Genomic DNA, 21,022 nt, shown 5'->3' on the forward strand with positions numbered 1-21,022 from the left:
AATCTTAAAAATCTTATCTGATAACAACAATGCTGCATCACATGTTCCGCTCAACAATCACTAACCATTAACTTTATCTGAAATCTACACAGCTCCAGTGCAAACACAATCATGGTACAAGACAAACGGTTCTGGACATTTATCTCCAAGTGTCACATGCTATGCATCACGTGACCACGCTGAAGGTACAACAATGACCTAATTAATTATTATATGCATAATTACATAGTGGACTTGTTACCATCTTGTACATGTACGCCACTGGAGAAATGAGAGCGAGAGAGAGAGAGAGAGAGAGAGAGAGAGGTGTGGAGAGACTTGTGCAAGACACGTTTGTGCAATCAGAACTATGTGAGGAGAAAGTAGGAAGAAATTTGAGTCAGAAAGGCGTGCAGCCCTTAAAAACCATAGACAGAGACGTTTGAATTCGTGCTGGTCTCAGAAAGAAAGTGGTCAATGTGTTAAAAAAAAAAAAAAAGTGTATATTAGGGTTGGGCGGTATCCAAATTTTGATACCTTTAAACTGTCTCTGTGTTTTCCCGGGGTATACGGTATTACCGAGAAAAAAATATTTTGTTTCGGCCTACTGTGTAACGTGCGCCTATACCGGTGGACCTTGTCCAGACCTGCGCCTATGCCTCAAATGTACTATTTAAAAGCAGCATAGCGAATTATGTGCATTGTGGTATGGATTAAGCAGCAAAGCGAATTTTGTGCATTGATGAATGGATTAAGAGATATTTCAAAGCATCACGCAACTCTTCCTTCATCTTGAAAATAGCATTCAACTGTCGTTTACACATGTCTGCGTTGAAACGCCATTTGCAGCACTATTTCACCTACTCCATCAAAAAAAGTACACGATGAGCAGGATCATACCCTTTCAAGCATGGGAAATAAAAAAAAAAAGAAAAGAAAAAGAATCAACCAACACCCAAGTCCGTTTAGACTGCGCGATAAACCATATTCTTCAGCGCAAATGAGGCGAACCTAATTCAAATGCGTGATAGCTGCACAAGGCAAAATCATATGGGCCCACGTCATGCCATGGCGGGGAAATTAATAATCAAATGGCCTTACCTTGCTTAAAACGTTGTCTTGATCACATAACTCCTTACAATTATTCCACTTAAATCCATACGGTTTAACACACCCAACAAAGATAGCAAGCGCATTGCTAATTCCCACCAGAAACCTAACAGTTTACGCTACGATGTTTTCTTCCGTTTCTTCAGTAGATGACATTTCAAACGTTTATTACCCACATCCCAAATGTCATACGTTATATTATTTTACCTTGTTGTTACTCATGTAACCTACTCAAAACACAACTCATTGGAGAGATCTCGTGGAAGTGGAGTAGCCTACCCCAGGCTATGGTGTGCATTAGGGGACATATTAGATTTTTTTCGATTTTGCGCGGTCATTTACATTATTGCTGGCTCTTCCTTTTCGTTTGGTTTGAAACCAAAATACTGCCACACTGCCGATGTTGTATTTTTTTTTGCCACTAACTCGTTATCTTGACTTGCCATCTTTCAACCGCGGTCTCAGTCTCTTGCGAAGCTTTCTGTCTCCAAATGTCACGCAGGGTTGCCATGGTAACGACATAAACAACCCTGCACGCGATGAGAACTTCTTTAGGAAATTGATAGAATTAGTGAAAATACGATCACACAGTTATTCGGGATGATCTTCAATTTATTATTTTATATTATGACCTCATGTACTCCATATTTATTTAGATATTATATATATTTTTTAAAATGACGGTAATGAGACTGATACCGTTGGTACTTTTGGATACCTCGGGATACCTTCTTACCGTAATACCGCCCAACCCTAGTGTATATATTATATATATATATATATATATATATATATATATATATATATATATATCCCGCTGTGCCGGATGTCCCTTTAACACGGCTGTCGATTACAGCTCTGTTACTACCAGAGCTGTCATTCTGGCTCAGAGGCAGAACACCACACTCCCTGTTCCACATTAGGACATTTTATACAGAATGCAAGGCAGAATAAAAAGGTGTTAAAAAAAAAAATATATATATATATATATATATATATATATATATATATATATATATATATATATATATAAAAATTAACTTCTCAGCTAATTTCTTATCAGTGTGTTTCAGGCGTGTTTGATAAATAATTCAATAATTATTAACAAAATGCGTAATAAATACTGCTTAAAACCATCCATTATCTCTAGCTGCTTATCCTGTTCTACAGGGTCACAGGCAAGCTGGAGCCTATCTCAGCTGACTATGGGTGAAAGGCAGGGTACACCCTGGACAAGTCGCCAGATCATCACAGGGTTGACGCACAGAGACAAACAACCATTCACACTCACATTCACACCTACGGTCAATTTAGACCCACCAGTTAATCTAACCTGCATGTCTTTGGACTGTGGGGGAAACCGGAGCACCCGGAGGAAACCCACGCGGACACGGGGAGAACATGCAAACTCCGCACAGAAAGGCCCTTGTTGGCCACTGGACTCGAACCCAGAACCTTCTTGCTGTGAGGCGACAGTGCTAACCACTACACCACCATATAAAGCTATGTAATTTAATATTTGTAAATGTTACTAATCATTAAAATACAATTTATGCTCTTTCAAACAACTTGCAGTTATCATTTTTCTTGAAAACTGTTTACCGGAAGACAAAAAAAAAATAAAGGAATTTCTCTTCTGTTCTCAGTGAAATGCTGCAGTGTTTTAGAGGATTATTATGAACTTTGCAGCTGAAACTATTCTCAGAAAACTTCTGATCAATCAGAATCGATCGTTCACCATTCTTACGCTATTTTAATTATTAATACTTGTTGCACCTCTGTGTCTTGACTCTCATTCAGTCGACAAATATTTCATTACACAATTGTGTGGACGCATGTTTTATTTTGTGTCCTGCAGCGCAACACAGAAAGAATTTAGGAACACAGATGTTTGACTTCCTTTCTCACTGAAGAAAAACACACAGGACATTCCTGAGACACCCATCCCCCAAAAAACGCTGCACACCCAGACCTCTGGCAACAGCAGTCTTTTCACGAGAGAGACACCCAGGATAAACAACAAGCATCTGGAGGTCAGGTTTTAATTCTCTGTTGTAATTCAAAATAATTTTTTTCTTATGTTTATTCAGCTTAACTTATAATAAATAAATAAATAAATAAATAAATAGGGAAAAAAGTTTCTAAAGACAGAAACACGTCTTTCTCACTTCTACTTTCAACCACTGTCGCAGAAACATTCTCCCAATATGGGTGAGCAAAGTCTAGCACATCTTGGTGAAGGTGAACGAATCAAAACATCTACACTTTTTTTTAAGGGGCACAAAGGCTTCAAATACACCTGACTCAAGTCAGAAAGCCTGGTGCATCACACGGACATAGACAACGATAGTTTTGGTCGAAATATTATCAGAATATTAAGGAATCCTTAAATATTAATATAAAAATTCCTTAAATATTAAGGAATCGGTGCATCAAGAATTGACTATACCATGGTTTTCCCCAAAGCGTTTTATCGTATCGGGCCCGATACGCTTGCTCTGCCTGCCGATACGCTTAGTCGCTTTAGTTAAAAATCCGATACGCTTAGATTTATACCGATACGTTAAATTTCCTACCCACAAGTAACTAGATACATAGGAGAGCAAATAACAGATCCATTTACATATTGATTGATATTTGTGTTAAACAAGCGGTCTTTTTTTCAATGTTTGTGTTGATTCTGTCAAAGTAATATGTCCGCGTGGTATGATGTAAACAAACTAATCTGTTTGCTATGTCAAGATCACATGTTCAAACCGTCCAATAAAAATATCGAAAGAAAACGTCAGACATCCCGGAATTTTCAGATTCATTATAAGCGATCTCATTGGCTGCCGATGTTGTTCCCCACCAGACGGACAAAGCCGACTCATTCTAATAAGCTAGGAGAAGACTCGCTGGACAAATTAATCCACATCAGCATGGATGACAGCGAGATGGACTATGAGAGCGCTGCCCAACATTGGGCCAAGCAAAAGCCAAGGAGAATTAATCTGCTTTAAAGGAGTAGAAAACTTAATTCATTAGTTTGGGTTTGCAGAAAGATTACGTACTTATAAACACTCTCACGAAGTGAAGTTGTCCAAATGTGTCAAATACAGCACAATTTCAAATAACAATCATAAGCATTTTTGGCAGTGTGATGCCACTGGGATCCATTTAACAAAAGAAGGCTCCGGATTATTCTTTTGTTAAAGGGTCACAGTGACATCACACTGTCAAATATGCTCATCATTATTATTCGCAATTATGCTACATTTGACACTTATAAACAAATTCATGAAGAGAATGTGTTTATAAGTACATAATCTTTCTGCAAACTTAAATGTAGGAATGAAGTTTTCTTTTCCTTTAAATATATTTTAATCTTAAGCTAGTCCATTTAATAAAGCGCCAAAATTTAAACTTTATAATAAGCAGTCGCCTTACTTTTCTTTTCAGTGCATCTTCGTTATACATATATTATGGTAATTGCATCCGAAACATTCTAAATCATTACAGTTATAGTAATACAGCAACTTATTTTAAGGTGGCAGATCTTAGGTTCAGATCCCTTTGTGATCAACAGGAGGTCATGATGATCGATTCTCTTCATTGGATTGCATAAGATGGAGCAAACCACTGGTCATATTTTCATGCACATTTTTGTTACAACACTACTTGATCATAGGTAATTAAGGGATCCCCGTAGATTGAAAATCTATCATATACCTCAGTAATCTATAACAAAACAGTTTAACTTGCATGTTGAACTTTAAGGTGAAATTTCAAATGTGTATACATTAATACTGTTTAGGTCAGAAATCAGTGAAACACTGGTAAAATCTATCCTATAATCATGTATCTAAAACCTCTCAGAGACCCTGAAAATGCACCTGGGAGCATCTATTTTCAAAATATTTTCCAGGGGAGCATGCCCCCCCACCCCCTAGTTTCGCTTCGCACCTTTGGCGCTTGCTTTCACACCATTGGCACTCAATTGTCTGTGCATTATCATGCCAGAATTTAGGGCTTTAATTTTTTTCTGTGGAAAAAGACTGCTATATAGAGATTTTATTGATCCTGGGAGAAATTCAAAATGATAACTGGCGATACCGTTACCATCCAAACTTAGTCTTGGCTATAACTGCCGCCCCTGATGTGTCTCTGAAAGCGATACATCTCAAATCATTTACACAAACTGTAAACCACTTGTGCACTACTTCAGGAGGCACTTGAGGAGAAGTTTAAATCCACCATATGAACCAGTTTAATAAAGACCTTCAACAGACTGGTGGATCAGAGTGGAGAGAGGAAACACATGCTTCCCATTCAGCACATTTGACCCTCTTTTGTAAGAACAGCTGGAAAATCTGTTGAGGTCAGGTTACTGAAAACGCAGAATGATCTGTGGTCACATGCTGTACTACTTCCTTATACTGACATAGGAACTGTATTTTTCTACTGCATTTTAAAACTGCTCAGAAAAGGGAACTGATCAAAGAACATTCCTCAAAAGGCAAGAGCAGGGGGTCAGGACACGGACTAAAGGCTTGAGATGTCTAATGGACGTTTTATAGTAACACAGATCAATAGGTTATGTTCATATACACAAGCAGGTCAGGTTTCATTTTCCCCTGATGGGTAGGTAAGAGATCCAGAAAAAAAAAAAAAAAGATCTAATGAAAACACGAGCCACATAAAAAGGTATCTAATGATCATTGACAGGTTAATGCTCTTTAGTTCATTTGTAGTCGTGTGACGATGCATTGTGATGCAAAAACATGGCGATGTCCATTGTGGAAATATGCAAGATTAGCATTCAATGAATTCTACGTCTAATGCAATTGCACTATTTGAACACCAGAGGTCCTGATCTGCACAACCCATAGAGTTCAAATACATCCTTGACTTGCAAGTGACATCAAAGCAAAATAGAAACCTGGATGTCGGCCATGTTGGTGGATATACAAATGCGGGGTCAAGTGACATTTCATACAAAACAGTCACGTGTGCACAACTCTTAGTTTTTCCACTGCTTTAAGTGTTCTTTCAGCTATGCCATATGGGTCAGTCCATGAAATGATGTTACTTTTCATTGGTCCGGGTTTACATAATCATTTCATCTTTAATTTCCATGATTTAAAGAAATATTTAGCAGATTATCCATAAATATTGTTTGAAGAAATAAAATAAATAAAAAAAATGAAGTTTTCTTTTGAAATAAAGAAATGTGAAACATTTTCTTCCCCTGTGACTGGACACGGATGACACGTTTTTTGTGACATGGAATATTTGCTGACTTTGAGCTTAAATAAACCATTACTTTCTGAGAATTTCAATAAAATTAGTTTCATGGTACTTGCAATTTAGTTTTACACTCACATAATAAAGTTAAGAAGGTTCTATAAACTATTTAGCTTCGAATTCATCCACTAAAAATAGGTTGTGAACGTAACATTGTGATGTCCTACTGTGTTACGTTAGAAACCAGGCTTATAAAAAATGATAAAACGAGTTGAAATCATGATTGATGTTTTTAATATAAAGAAGAATATACTATAAAACGATGTAGGTAGAAAGAAATTTAAACAAACGGCAATAAAAGAAATTATCGATGTTTTTTCTCACATCCTAACTTAGCGTCCACTCACTTCCTGGTTCGTTCACAACCTGCGAGACCTATTTACTCAATCTAGGTCAGCTGAACTGACGCGAGATAACTTCTCGCGGGATCTCACACACCACAACACGTGCTCTCGTCGCTATCAATGGCATCAAAATGGCGGCCAGCAAGAGCAGGTAGGTGATATTATCAGCGTGTCCAGCAAAGTTACGCTTAAAACCATGTTGCGTTTGACTGACAGTTGGTGATATTATGTGATAAGGAAGTCTACTATGTTATTGTGACTTGTATAACACGACGATATCATCTTACAGCTAAACATTTGTCACAACGCCGACAATCTGATCGCCTGTTTTGACGGGAAGATTTTGACTTGTTTATGTTTTCAGACACTATTCGCTGTCGTGTCTTTGTTACGTTTATCAGCCGTTTTGGTGCATGATCGGCTCGTTTAATTTAATTATCAGTGATAAACTACCGATAGTTTTAAAATCATTAAAAATTGAAAATGCATCATAAATTTTACTTCCTACCACCCTTGTAGACTCCTCGCCAACCAGCGGTTGCAAACGTAACAGGTTTCGATTAGACTCTTTTTGAACATGGTGTCTATAGTTACAATCGAAACCCTAGTTGATGAATTAAAAAGAAAATGAAGGCTTATGAAGATATTTCAAACAAAAATTTTTTTTTTACAGGTTTTAATGAATTTGAGAAAAACTGGCTGTAAATAACAGGTTATCTTTTAAGCAACACCCCTTTCAAGCTGAATGGTTTTGAATGTAACTCAGACTCGGTGTCCATGTTACACTTGTATCCAAATATTTATGGATTTTATCATACATTGTAGAGCAGGAGTTATGTTATATTTTCTTATATGGTCAATGCTTCATGGAAATAAAAGTTGTTTTCAGTTGTAAATTGTTTTAAGTGACTCCCTCTATGTCACATTTTGGTAACCCCATTTCATGGACTGACCCATATCTTTGTGCTGTGTATACGGCTGTGGTCACAACAGTACTCGTGACCATGGTACGTTCCGATTTTAGAATTCCGTCCGTGATTCGGAAAGAGGGCAAGGAAACTCTGAAGCTTAGTACGGAGAGGAGACGAGCACGGCTGAACAACATTGGCAGGGCTGATCTAAGGCTAAAACCAAAAAACAGCTCGTGTTTACAGTGATCATTTTACCTCAGGTGAAATTCAAAAACTCTCAGTAATATCATGGAAGAATTTTATTTCGTGTTGCTAGAATTTTGCTATAAAATTAGCGTTCTCTTGTCGTGGTTCACTCGATCGTTGTTATAATTTTAAAACACATGTATTACCATTTAGCTTCTAGGAGCGCCAGCAAAATTATACGATAGAAACAATCCAGACTGGGCACCCACTCAGAAAATGGGCTACGTTTTGTCCAAGGTCAGAGTTGATTCTTCGGCAGCCAAACCAGATAGAACATGATATCTGGGTACTCGATGGTCGGTAAAATTGTCAAGTGACTTTTTAAAATAATATGGGTCAAAACCACACATATCTTCTCTTTGTATCGACTCTTCGCTCGACCGTTCAAATCGTGGTAATACTGAGAAAATTCAGCATTGTTTACAGACACGCTTTCAGCGGCTGCCGTCCTAGTTGCTTGTATATCCACCATCATGGTGGACGCTCATGATGTAGAACATTTAGATCACGTGGTTGCAAGTCATCTACAGCGAGTACGCTGCTCAGACGATCACATTGGTCATGATGACGGACTTATAAAAGCACCATTTCCATGAGTTCAATAGCACTGGAAACAAGTTACAGTTCAAAAGTCCTGATTAAACGAATGTGTCTTGAGTTTAAAGCAGTCGATGTTAATACAGTCCTTGATGTCTTCTGGCAAGTTGTTCCACAGTTCAGGAGCAGCAATACAAAAAGCATGACTTCCACGGGTCTTGAGATTGAAGGAAGGTTTCTTTAAGAGATTCCTACTGGAGGAACGGAGGGGACGTGGTGACTTGTAAGGAGTAATTAGATTCTTGAGGTAGTCAGGAGCCATGTCATGAAGTGTCTTATAGGTCAGGATCAGAATTTTAAACTTTACACAATAAGCCACAGATGGTGCCATAACCAGGGATCATTATACCCATGTTATAACAGTTAAAAAATCTCTTCAGTACCTTTCGAACAATGGCAGCCCTGCCCCATTTGCAATCTATGGTGCCCAAGAAAGGGGTTGCAGGAGATGGGCATTTTAACCAACTTTGGAGCTCTATATCTGGTTGAAATGATGCCTCCAGATCCTGCTACCAGAACTCATTATGTTTCAATCATTCATTCATTTTCATTGGATAACATCCATCCATCCATTATCTGTAGCCGCTTATCCTGTACAGGGTCGCAGGCAAGCTGGAGCCCATCCCAGCTGACTATGGGTGAGAGGTAGGGTACACCCTGGGCACATCGCCAGGTCATCACAGAGCTGACACATGAGACAAAACCATTCACACCTACGGTCAATTTAGAGCCACCGATTAACCTAACCTGCACGTCTTTGGACTGTGGGGGAAACCGGAGGAAACCCATGCAGACACGGGGAGAACATGCAAACGCCACACAGAAAGGCCCTCACCGGCCACTGGGCTCGAACCCAGGACCTTCTTGCTGTGAGGCGACAGTGCTAACCACTACACCACCGTGCTGCCCCACTGGATAACCGGTTTATTTAATTCAATCAAGTTTTTGGGAGAACTTATAAATTTACTTATTAATTTTTTAAGATACGGTGAATCTGCAGTATACTTTACTATGTTAAACCTCCATTTGGATCACTTTGATTTATTTAGTTTCATACAAAATGCATACCGATTTGCATGTTTAAGATTCAGACATAAAAAAAGGGAGTCTTTTCTGTCCAAAATTTGTCTTCACTAAAATTTTGTTTAAAATATCCAGAGAATTGAGATGAATCTAATTGTGAAACCAGTGTTGTTAACTGAATCGTGACCAGACTGTCATTACAACTGTAATTATTTGTGATGGTGGTGAAACAGCACTCAGGACCAGTTATTTTCCAAAATAAGAGGAAATGGCCTTGTTGCAGCATCCTTTAAATCATTTTGGTTGGGGACGAGAAACGAGAACGTGCAACAAATGACAAGTGACTGAATTACAGATTCGTTACAAAACAGAGGACAATACAACCTGCATACAAACCAAGTTCTTGCCTTTTCTCTCCAAAAGAAGCCTTTGATTAAGTAAAAGCACAATCTTCAGATGAACGCAGGCTTACTTTGACCAGGGCTCACGCTTCATTACTGTTTGTGGCTTTGTGGTTTCCTTTGCTTGTGTAGTTTAAAGCCAAATGCTACGAAATGTGAAATTGTGGGTGGAACACAAATCATTTAAAAATTTAATTGCTCTTCAGGCTTAACAATTTACATAAAGGGCACTTGCGCAAGTTAAAAACATGCACACAATTTATTCCTATTCTCGATTCTGATTGATACTGAAAACATACTTAAAAAAATAATAATTCAGATCGTTGCTATGGACTTGAAGCAACAGCAGAAGCAAGAGTCATTTTTTAAATCAATATTTTGTGTCAAATTATTGACTTCTTTAGTAAGTAGCTGTCTAATAAGTGGGATAATGTAAAGCAAGCTGATCATTATCACAAAAATAAACCCCTTCAGGGCGATTCAAGACCCCTTTGCTTCACGTCAGGTTTTATTTCACAATAATGACCAGCTTGCTGTACACTCTCTCTTACTTGTAAAGAAGGAAAACAAATGTTAAGATATTAAATATGACTACATATCAGAAAATTTGTTTCGTGAAAGTCAATAAATGTATTTTTTTCTTCTTCTTGTTGCCAACAGGACAAAAACGAAAGTAAACTAATAGTCTGAACATGAAATTGTTTATCCTGTGCACCCGGGCTACTAATTAATCCTCCCCTGAATATACTGTGCCGCTCATCACACACTATTTTGTTATTGTGTACACACACCTTTGTTGTATGTATTACTTGAGGTACGCCAGGTTTTTTTTTGTGCAACACTTGATGGTGCCGAGATAAAAAGGTTAATCCGACAGTGCCACAGATAGAGAAACTGGCTAAGTGAGTCTTGTTTAATAAAACCTAAAAAATGACCCCCCCCCCACACACACACACACACACACATTTTTACCTCATGAAATACAAGAACCTAGCAAGTGAGCAGCTATGAGTAAACAAATGTCACATGTGGGAGGAGATCAGGTAAGAGGGAACCAGTTTATAACAAAACCATGATCTCATTTTACAGCACAATAAATGATCACCAGAGAGGAAAGTTTATTACCACACCTGACCGCATGAGAACTGCGGCACTCACCTGTGAACACAGAGTAAAGAACAAGTACCTTTCTAGTAATACAAGATTTTTAGTTAATGGTCTTGCTTTTACAGGTCTCGAAAGGTTAAAGTAGAGCAAATCGATTTAAACATTTAGTGAAAAGCTGATTAAGTTACAGCAGAGTCAGCACGGCGTCGCTCCTGGTGCCACTACACAGACTCTCAGCAGTTACGTTTCTGTAACGATACAGTTATTGCTCAATCAAAGCATCCGATTGCGTTTAGTGTTTTGTCCAGAGCCATTCCTCTCTGAGCAAAACTAGGGTTTTGTTAGTCAAATCTAAACCAAAAGTGAAATTACCACCTTAACTTACTTAAAAACGCAACACTAGGACTGGAGAAGACATCTTTTCACCAGGAAGCTGTAATCTGTGTTCAGACCTTGAAACTACTTCTCTATCTGAATATATTATTTGGATTGAAGAGATAACTTGTTCAAAAATAGAAACAGATACAAATATGAAGCAATCATGTTCCTCTTTTTTTTTTTTACAGAAAGCTTGCCAGGAATCTAGTTGAAACGAGATTTGGAGCCCACAGAAGAAAAAAAGTGAGCGATCATATACAAGGTTGCTGGACAAAGAAAAGGAGAAGATTCATTAATATGAACACAAGCTGCTGCATTTATAATGTTCATGAGTTTATCTTTAGTAACTGCCTGGTCAAGATTGTGGTAATAATAATAATGATAATAATAATAGTTCGACTTATATAGCACCTTTCTCACACCCAAAGTCACTTTACAATTACAAAAAGTTCACCAAAAGAGGTCAGGATGTAACTCCAGTGGCGTAACTGCCCACAGTCCCACCAAAAGGTGCACAAGGGTAAACCCTACACAGCCACCACGAAGCCACCAGTGTTCAGAACACTGTGCCATGGATCCACAAAGTGAGCACAGAAGCACGGACCAACCCTGATGTTAAAGAGAACAACGAGCTCACTGCAGTCCACAGCAAGCAGAACACACATCACCCATGGTGGACCAAGGCCTGAGGAAACTGACAGCCAAAACCGGGTCTGGAGCTACGCCACAACCGGCAGACGATACATTCTAACAAAGAACAAACCATAAACGCAGAAAAAAAAAAGTTCCGGTGAGAAGCGGCAGCCAAAACGTGCACAGCGTACTCCCAACTGGCAGATTAAACTGGTTGTTGGTAGTTTAAATTAAACTGTTAAAAAAACGTTTAAAATTTGGGAAATAGAACCAACTAAATTTGCTTTAAACCATCATGCTGAGATCTCATCTCATTATCTCTAGCCGCTTTATCCTGTTCTACAGGGTCGCAGGCAAGCTGGAGCCTATCCCAATCATGCTGAGATAGAAACCAAAATTAATAAATGCATATGCAAGATTTAAAAACAAAAACAGTCGCAGTCAAAGCTGTTTGAGTTCAGTTATGAACTGGAGTGATGTAGCTGAGGCTGAGAAACTGTCCGAGCCAGAATTCACACGCCACACTGACCGCGCTGCCATTTCTACCACCTGGTTTCTTCTCCATTTTATCCATGTGTTTCCAGGATAGTGTGACCGGGCTCATATACAACTTCAATTCAAGTTCAAGCCGTGCTTACTTTTGGTTTCAATCAGATGTAGACAAATATTTGAAGCATGAAAGGGATACAGACAGAGGTATTGTGTTCACGCTCATCTGATACGCTGTTGCGAGAGGATAAGTCAGTCTGTAAAGCTGAGTCACATCTTGGTCAACTTTTGTAGCGTTAGACAAGCCATAACAGTTTACGAAAGAGCCAGAACCTTGGTAGAGTTGACTAAGGAGCAAAAATCCTGCACAACGTGGGCACTAATGATGGCATTTAATAATTTATGTGGAGTTCCTTATAGTTATTCTGGATTAAGAAATGGTTCGGTTAACATCAATGTTGAAGAGGAAAAACGTTACTTCACTGTGATTTGATTGTCAACGATGACAATAAATATAATTCAACAATCTTTTTAAAAATAACCCGTTATGATTAACACACACGCCTAATGGTTAGAGAAGCAACCTTGGGACCAGAAGGTTGCTGATTCGATTCCCTGGACCAGCAGGAATGGCTGAAGTGCCCTTGAGCAAGGCACCTAACCCCAACTGCTCTGGGTATGTTGTACGTCACTCTGGATAAGAGCATCTACTAAATACACGCAATGTAAATGTAACAGTCTGAGGTTTTATTATTAATTAAATTTTGTATAACGTGACAGGAACAGAACTTTCTTGCTGTTCACCATGTTGTACATGACTGGTCAGCTGATTTGCTTCTTCTGACGCTTGTTATTGGCTGAAGTCTTAAACATCATGCTATGACACTGCATAAACACTTTATAACTGCACACAGACAGCTACTCTGTGTGTACATTCAGGTCACACTTTATGTACGACTCCCTGAACTGCAAAATGAATCCACAGACAGCTCCGAGAGAGAAATTACAGTCTACAGTTTATATATTTTATTCTCTTATTAGATTACTCTTCACTAGTATTAGAGTAGCTGCTGTAATACCAAGATGTGAGATTAAAAATAGCCCTGATCTGTGATTTTCTTTATTTTGTTCCACTGCTATAACATTTCTGACCCAGAATCAGAAGCCTGCTGCTACAGGTCATACAATCAGCTCCAGTATGTAAACAGTGGATTACGTTCCACAAAGAAACACACCGTCACCAAGTCCTCTCCGAGTGTGTATTTGCCAATGGAAAAACATACACGTCACATCAGTCCATGTGACTCAGTAGTCAAATGAAACCAGTAGCAGATTACACTTGCTGGTTTCAAGCAAACAAATAGTGTCATGCAAACACCCATTGTGGTTTAGACAAACCCAACCATTTCAGCCCCTCTGAATATGAAAATATGAGCATGCGCTACATACCTTTCTGAACATGGATGATGTCAGGGTAGTTGGCGAGATGTCCTTGATACAGTGCGAGGAGATCCAACACCGGGTCCACATCTTGTTTCGGTTGCTCCGCAAAGTAGTCTCCGATGGCTTCATAAGCGTCACCAGTGTACGCAATCGCAGTGTTCAGACCGCCCGAGTACGTCTGTTGGTCGAGCTCAAAAGCTTGGCCGAGATACTTAAACGCCTGGCCGACTTTCTGATATTCCTTCTTAAATCCAGTGATCTGTTTCCTCGCAAACTCACCGAGTGTGGCGTTCACCTGGATCACACTATCGTCCATTTTTTTGGTGAAGGCCTTAAATCCGTCGATCTTGCTCTCGACTTCTTGGAAGTCGAGCGAAGAGGGTGGCGTGCTGATCGTAAGGAAGAAATTCGCCCCGACCATCTCATCCTTCTCCGCCTTCCTCTTGCCTTGCTTCCAGCTCTTTTCATCTGTGCTGCTGCAGGTTAGAAAGTGCTGGAAAACATCACACCTGGCCAACACCGGATGGCTCGTCATGTGGTTCATCCACCAAATCAGACCTTTCCTTCTCTTTGAAATGAAATCCTCCTCGAAGCGGCCTGTAGCCTGCTTCTCGGGGATGTGTGGAACAGAAATGACCGGGAACTTCTCGACTAACCGAGCGTATAGCCAGTCAAAATGCTTATATCTTCGGTTCACCGGGTTTTGCGTGTGCGTTGGGGTTAGTTTATACGAGATGTAGCTTTTCATGCCCTTAAATTTCGTCTGCTTGGTCGGATCATCGATGGTACACAGGAAAGGATATGGGTTTTCCTGCCATTCTGGGCCATACTGACCCATCACCACGCAGATCTTATCGCCATCCTTGACAAAGCCAGATGCTTCACCAAGCACGAACGCCTCGCCTCCGGACTTCACAAAAGTCGAGAACCTGTTAAGGTTTCTACCAACCGTAGCGGAACTCTTGGCTTGCTGAGTGTTGCTACTTCGAGCCATGGAGGACGTCGACACCCTGTAGGTGTTGGGGCCGTTATTTTCTAAATCGTGGAACCCTCCATGTCTGACACCTGGTTCATCAGCCACTGTCGAGCTGTCGTCCCAGTCATCATCCCAGTCATCATCACTACCCTGGCTGGCTGGATAACTCTGCTGCTGCTGCTGGAGTAGAGGTGGTGCTGTGAAACCACTTGCAAAAGTGGAAGTAGAAATGTTATTAACCCTTTGAGAGCCCTGGTGCGCATCTACAGAAGTGCTGTTGTTAGATGAAGAAGAGGAGATTTCATTCTTCAGGATCTCGACATAGGACGCAGGGAAGAGTCCCCTCTCTCCGGTACTGTTCAGTCCCTCCAGCCAGCCCTCTATGTCCTTCTCACTATACAGACTCACTATCTCATTCTCCTTCACTGATATCTCTCCAGGGTTCTCAGAAGTAAAGTCATACAACACTCTAGCTCGTAGACACGCCATTATAAAAACAACTATGCTTAAAAACAACAAAATGAGTAGTAAAACTCCTTCACACTGACTAGCGACCCTTAGCTAGCAAGCTAACTGTGGTAAATACAAACCAACTCGCGCGCGCGACTCAACTTTTCTGCGTCGCTTACGTGTCAGAGACCAAAATGAGACCCAGAATCGTCCGGTTTCTTCGTTTATCCCTGGAAAACTTTCAACCTCGTATCCTGAGTCCATTAACGAGGTGTTTTACTTTTAATAATAATTATATTACTTAAAAAAAAATCAGGTCTCCATCGCCTCAGCCGTCCAGCTCTCAGTGAGGCGCGCGCGCCCGTCCTGCTCTCAGCCGAGCGCTCTTGTCTCTCCAACAGCGCCTTACGTCATCAGGCAGCGCCAATCATGTCTGAGTGGGCGGGGATAACACTGACCTCACCTCACTCAGCAGGGTTCTCACTATAGAGCAACTTCTCATCTCATCTCATTATCTCTAGCCGCTTTATCCTGTTCTACAGGGTCGCAGGCAAGCTGGAGCCTATCCCAGCTGACTACGGGCGAAAGGCGGGGTACACCCTGGACAAGTCGCCAGGTCATCACAGGGCTGACACATAGACACAGACAACCATTCACACTCACATTCACACCTACGGTCAATTTAGAGTCACTAGTTAACCTAACCTGCCTACATGTCTTTGGACTGTGGGGGAAACCGGAGCACCCGGAGGAAACCCACGCGGACACGGGGAGAACATGCAAACTCCGCACAGAAAGGCCCTCGCCGGCCATGGGGCTCGAACCCAGGACCTTCTTGCTGTGAGGCGACAGCGCTAACCACTACACCACCGTGCCGCCTATTATTATTGTTATTATTATTAGTGATGCAGTGCTAGGCACACATCACTATTGTTCTTCTGTGTGTTTCTTCTTATTCTCATCTCATCTCATTATCTCTAGCCGCTTTATCCTGTTCTACAGGGTCGCAGGCAAGCTGGAGCCTATCCCAGCTGACTACGGGCGAAAGGCGGGGTACACCCTGGACAAGTCGCCAGGTCATCACAGGGCTGACACATAGACACAGACAACCATTCACACTCACATTCACACCTACGGTCAATTTAGAATCACCAGTTAACCTAACCTGCATGTCTTTGGACTGTGGGGGAAACCGGAGCACCCGGAGGAAACCCACGCGGACACGGGGAGAACATGCAAACTCCGCACAGAAAGGCCCTCGCCGGCCATGGGGCTCGAACCCAGGACCTTCTTGCTGTGAGGCGACAGTGCTAACCACTACACCACCGTGCAGCCTATTATTATTATTATTATTATTAGTGATGCAGTGCTAGGCACACATCACTATTGTTCTTCTGCGTGTTTATTCTTATTCTTATTCTTATTCATCTTCCGTACCAATTTCGATTCTTAATAGCCCAATAACCGTACATCGCACACAGACAAGCAATATATCAAAACGTGCGGCTCGATCGGACTCGGTGTGCTAATTAATCGTCCAAAATTTCCCATTCGTTTCTATGGAATTAATTGAAAAACATAGCACTTTTTCAAACATCCGCTGCTCTGGCATGCTTTCACCTAGAGACATGATTCAAACTTTAAAACATAGACAAACTTCTCTGTGGATCTGGCATTCAACTTTTTTGCTAGGTTCTATACTTTTGGATCAGTCCCAGCTCAAACACCATGAGCAAATCTGGAGAAATTCAGGCTTTATAATGGGTGTCTATTGCGTTACACACCAGTGGGGCTCAGGAATTTAGAGTGTAGGCAGCTTGAAAAAAAAAAGCTCAAACTTTCTCATTTAAACTGTGTTTTCAGTCACAATTTTCACTCTACACACATAATTTTCTCAAAAGTAGTAGTCACACTTGTCTTGATTCACACAATGTGTCTACCTGAACGATAGGATTTACTGTACAGTTTTTGAATGAGAAGCCTGAAAGTGAGGAGAGGACAGGCGCGCAGCCACATAGACTCCCATTATAAACGTGGCAGCGCTTTTACTGCAAAATCAGAAAAGTCACTTGTTTTTAACTTGCTCTATTGTCCTCATTTTTTACACTACCAACAAAAGAATTACATCAATGTGTTCATGAGAGCCTTGTGGTGCTCAGTGTGAAAGAATTTTGTTAATATCTCCTTCCGTTTTCGTGTAAATCCCCGTTGTTTGGAGGGTGCACTCTTAGAAAATCCTTCACTTTCTGTGTGACACTCTGTGTCTCTGCGCTCAGCGCGCGGGTGGGGGAGGGGCTGCTCGCTCTCTCACACACACACACACACACACACACACACACACACACACACACACACACACACACACACAGGAGGGAGGGGCTGCTCCCAGATACCTCTTTTCCACCAAATCAGTTCCCGGGCTGGTTCGGGGCCAGTGCTGGTGCTGGTTCACAACTCGTTCAACTTGCGAGCCAGCTGAGAACCAGTTTGCTTTTCCATAGCTCGCGGTGCTAAGAGAAGACACGTCATTACGTCGCTGTATACGTCATTACTTCGCTGTATACGTCAGTTATGTCGCTACGTTTGCATAAACCTTGGCGCGAATATCAAAGCAAAAACAACCCGGAAGAAGCAGCAGCAGCATCAACAACAACAATAATAATAACGGATGACTTCGCGTTTGTACAGCTGCTGCTTCTCGTCACTTAAAAATGGCGATCTTTCTCGGTCTTGTTATTGTTGTTGGTCTTAACAACTCCGCCCCCCCCCCCCCCCCCCCCGCTGACGTAAGCGTTTCTTTCCTCTGGCCCAGCAGAGAGTTGGTGCTAGCCTGGAACTGTTTTTTTCTGGTCCCAGAGCCAGTTCTTTGTCAGTGGAAACAGAAAACCCGGTTCCAAACTAAGCACTGGCCCCGAACCAGCCCTGGAACTGCTTTGGTGGAAAAGGGGCATCATGAGAGACACAAGCTTGTAGGATCATGGCAAGTCACACATTCACACAGTTCAGTGCAGCTCCTGCAATAGCGACTGCTACGCGCACTGCATCACTCTCACAATTTCCCACAGGGGAATTGTCTCTAGTTATTATTATTATTATTATTATTATTATTGGGGTGGCACGGTGGTGTAGTGGTTAGCGCTGTCGCCTCACAGCAAGAAGGTCCTGGGTTCGAGCCCCGGGGCCGGCGAGGGCCTTTCTGTGCGGAGTTTGCATGTTCTCCCCGTGTCCGCGTGGGTTTCCTCCGGGTGCTCCGGTTTCCCCCACAGTCCAAAGACATGCAGGTTAGGTTAACTGGTGACTCTAAATTGACCGTAGGTGTGAATGTGAGTGTGAATGGTTGTCTGTGTCTATGTGTCAGCCCTGTGATGACCTGGCGACTTGTCCAGGGTGTACCCTGCCTTTCGCCCGTAGTCAGCTGGGATAGGCTCCAGCTTGCCTGCGACCCTGTAGAAGGATAAAGCGGCTAGAGATAATGAGATGAGATGAGATTATTATTATTTTCACAAAAATAATAAAGCTCTTGGCTTGGTCTCTCCTATATAAACTAGGGTGACCAGATTTCCTGAGTCTAAAACCGGGACACTTTGCGTGTGACCTTGATACTCATGCACACACACGCGTTTTGATGTAAACATGCGTCGGCTCAAACCATGGCTCAGACAGGTGCTTTTATCATTTTGTAGAAGCTCACTTTTATCAACATTTCAGAGAATAATCAAGTATTTTCTTGTTATCTACATGTACTTCTATCATAATTCAGTTAAAGTAAGAAAATCAGACAACAGATGTGATGATAGGGAATAGGCCAATAGCCTAAATTTCAACTGATTTATTTCACCTTTGTGAAAACGCCAAGAAAATGCATTGCTTGCATATTAACATCAACATTTTATGCGAAAACAATAGGCTATGTATTGTAACAGGAACGAGTGCATGAGCCTAATCGTTGTCACCTCCGAACCTTTACACAAAATGCCTCTGTTTAATCTTAACCAGTGTAGGCTATTTTGAAAACGTGAACCCTGAGCTGACAACAGCATCAAACAAGTCAAGACAATCTGTGATACAGATTAAAGACAGATGAAACAGATGAAAGACAACAAAAAATGTTTCAGAAACACAGCCACCCAACCCATCCTCCCTAAAGAAGATGACATTTTATTGCATATATTTACATCTCATCTTATCTCATTATCTGTAGCCGCTTTATCCTGTTCTACAGGGTCGCAGGCAAGCTGGAGCCTATCCCAGCTGACTACGGGCGAAAGGCGGGGTACACCCTGGACAAGTCGCCAGGTCATCACAGGGCTGACACATAGACACAGACAACCATTCACACTCACATTCACACCTACGCTCAATTTAGAGTCACCAGTTAACCTAACCTGCATGTCTTTGGACTGTGGGGGAAACCGGAGCACCCGGAGGAAACCCACACGGACACGGGGAGAACATGCAAACTCTGCACAGAAAGGCCCTCGCCGGACACGGGGCTCGAACCCGGACCTTCTTGCTGTGAGGCGACAGTGCTAACCACTACACCACCGTGCCGCCGCATATATTTACATGATGAGTGAATTTGCTCCAGTAGCACTTTATTGCCCGAGAGCCTGCTGTGAAACTGCGAGCAAGTATCGTCAAAATTGGCCCGGGTAATGAGCAAGGCTTCGAGAGTAGGCATGGTCATGCGATTCCTCTCATCAGTCCAGATGTTGCTCATGAGTGAAAATATTCACTCAACTGGAGCATTGGTGCCAGGTAGGCACATGGCAAACTGGCAGAGCTGGCTGACATTGCTGTAAGGACTCTCCCTACTCTTGAAGTGCGCGAACATCTCCGCCCAGCGCTCATCCGTTCGGCATTGTCGCGTAGTAGTTGATAGCCGCTAGCGCAAAAAAACGTTATAACGCGGCCTCTATATTACAACATTGTACAAATAGATACATTGTAAGGTTGACTGCCGACACACGCACATTGATGCTGAATTGCTAGAAGCTTTATTGACATCTCGTTGGCTATATATGATCGCTGTAACCGGGACAGTTTGTTAGTGTTTGGTGTAAACCGGGACATTTCAGCATCCCGATGGACCTTTGTTGGGACTGGGGACACGCTACTCAAAATCGGGACAGTCCCGGTCAAATCGGGACATCTGGTCATGTTAATATAAACACGATTTCTCACCGCATAGATGTTACATAAGGATATTCTTTACAAAAGGAAAACTTTATTCTTTGATAACTGGTTCAGAAACAACATCATCCTAGTTAGCCAGCTTTTTGATTCCAATGGTAGACTATATGAATACTCTGATTTTTTAAGAATGTATGGTATACCTATTACTGTTAAGGAATATGCTATTGTCTCATCTCATTTTCTGTAGCCGCTTTATCCTGTTCTACAGGGTCGCAGGCAAGCTGGAGCCTATCCCAGCTGACTACGGGCGAAAGGCGGGGTAGACCCTGGACAAGCCGCCAGGTCATCACAGACAACCATTCACACCTACGGTCAATTTAGAGTCACCGGTTAACCTAACCTGCATGTCTTTGGGGGAAACCGGAGCACCCAGAGGAAACCCACGCGGACATGGGGAGAACATGCAAACTCCGCACAGAAAGGCCCTCGCCGGCCACGGGGCTCGAACCCGGA

At 41.6% G+C, this 21,022-nt stretch overlaps 1 protein-coding gene across 1 annotated transcript in view; it reads right to left on the reverse strand.

The window, feature by feature from the left end:
• The window catches only part of snx18a (sorting nexin 18a), a 37,499-nt gene extending 21,740 nt beyond the window's left edge, over positions 1 to 15,759 (reverse strand). Inside the window, exon 1 of the mRNA XM_060907267.1 lies at positions 13,954 to 15,759. Coding sequence (XP_060763250.1) covers positions 13,954 to 15,412 — 1,459 coding nt within the window. The 5' untranslated portion in view covers positions 15,413 to 15,759. The remainder of the gene's footprint in view (positions 1 to 13,953) is intronic.
• Between the last annotated feature and the right edge of the window lie 5,263 nt (positions 15,760 to 21,022).

Source organism: Neoarius graeffei, chromosome 24 (assembly GCF_027579695.1).
Source record: "Neoarius graeffei isolate fNeoGra1 chromosome 24, fNeoGra1.pri, whole genome shotgun sequence".
NCBI classification, from domain to species: Eukaryota; Metazoa; Chordata; class Actinopteri; order Siluriformes; family Ariidae; genus Neoarius; species Neoarius graeffei.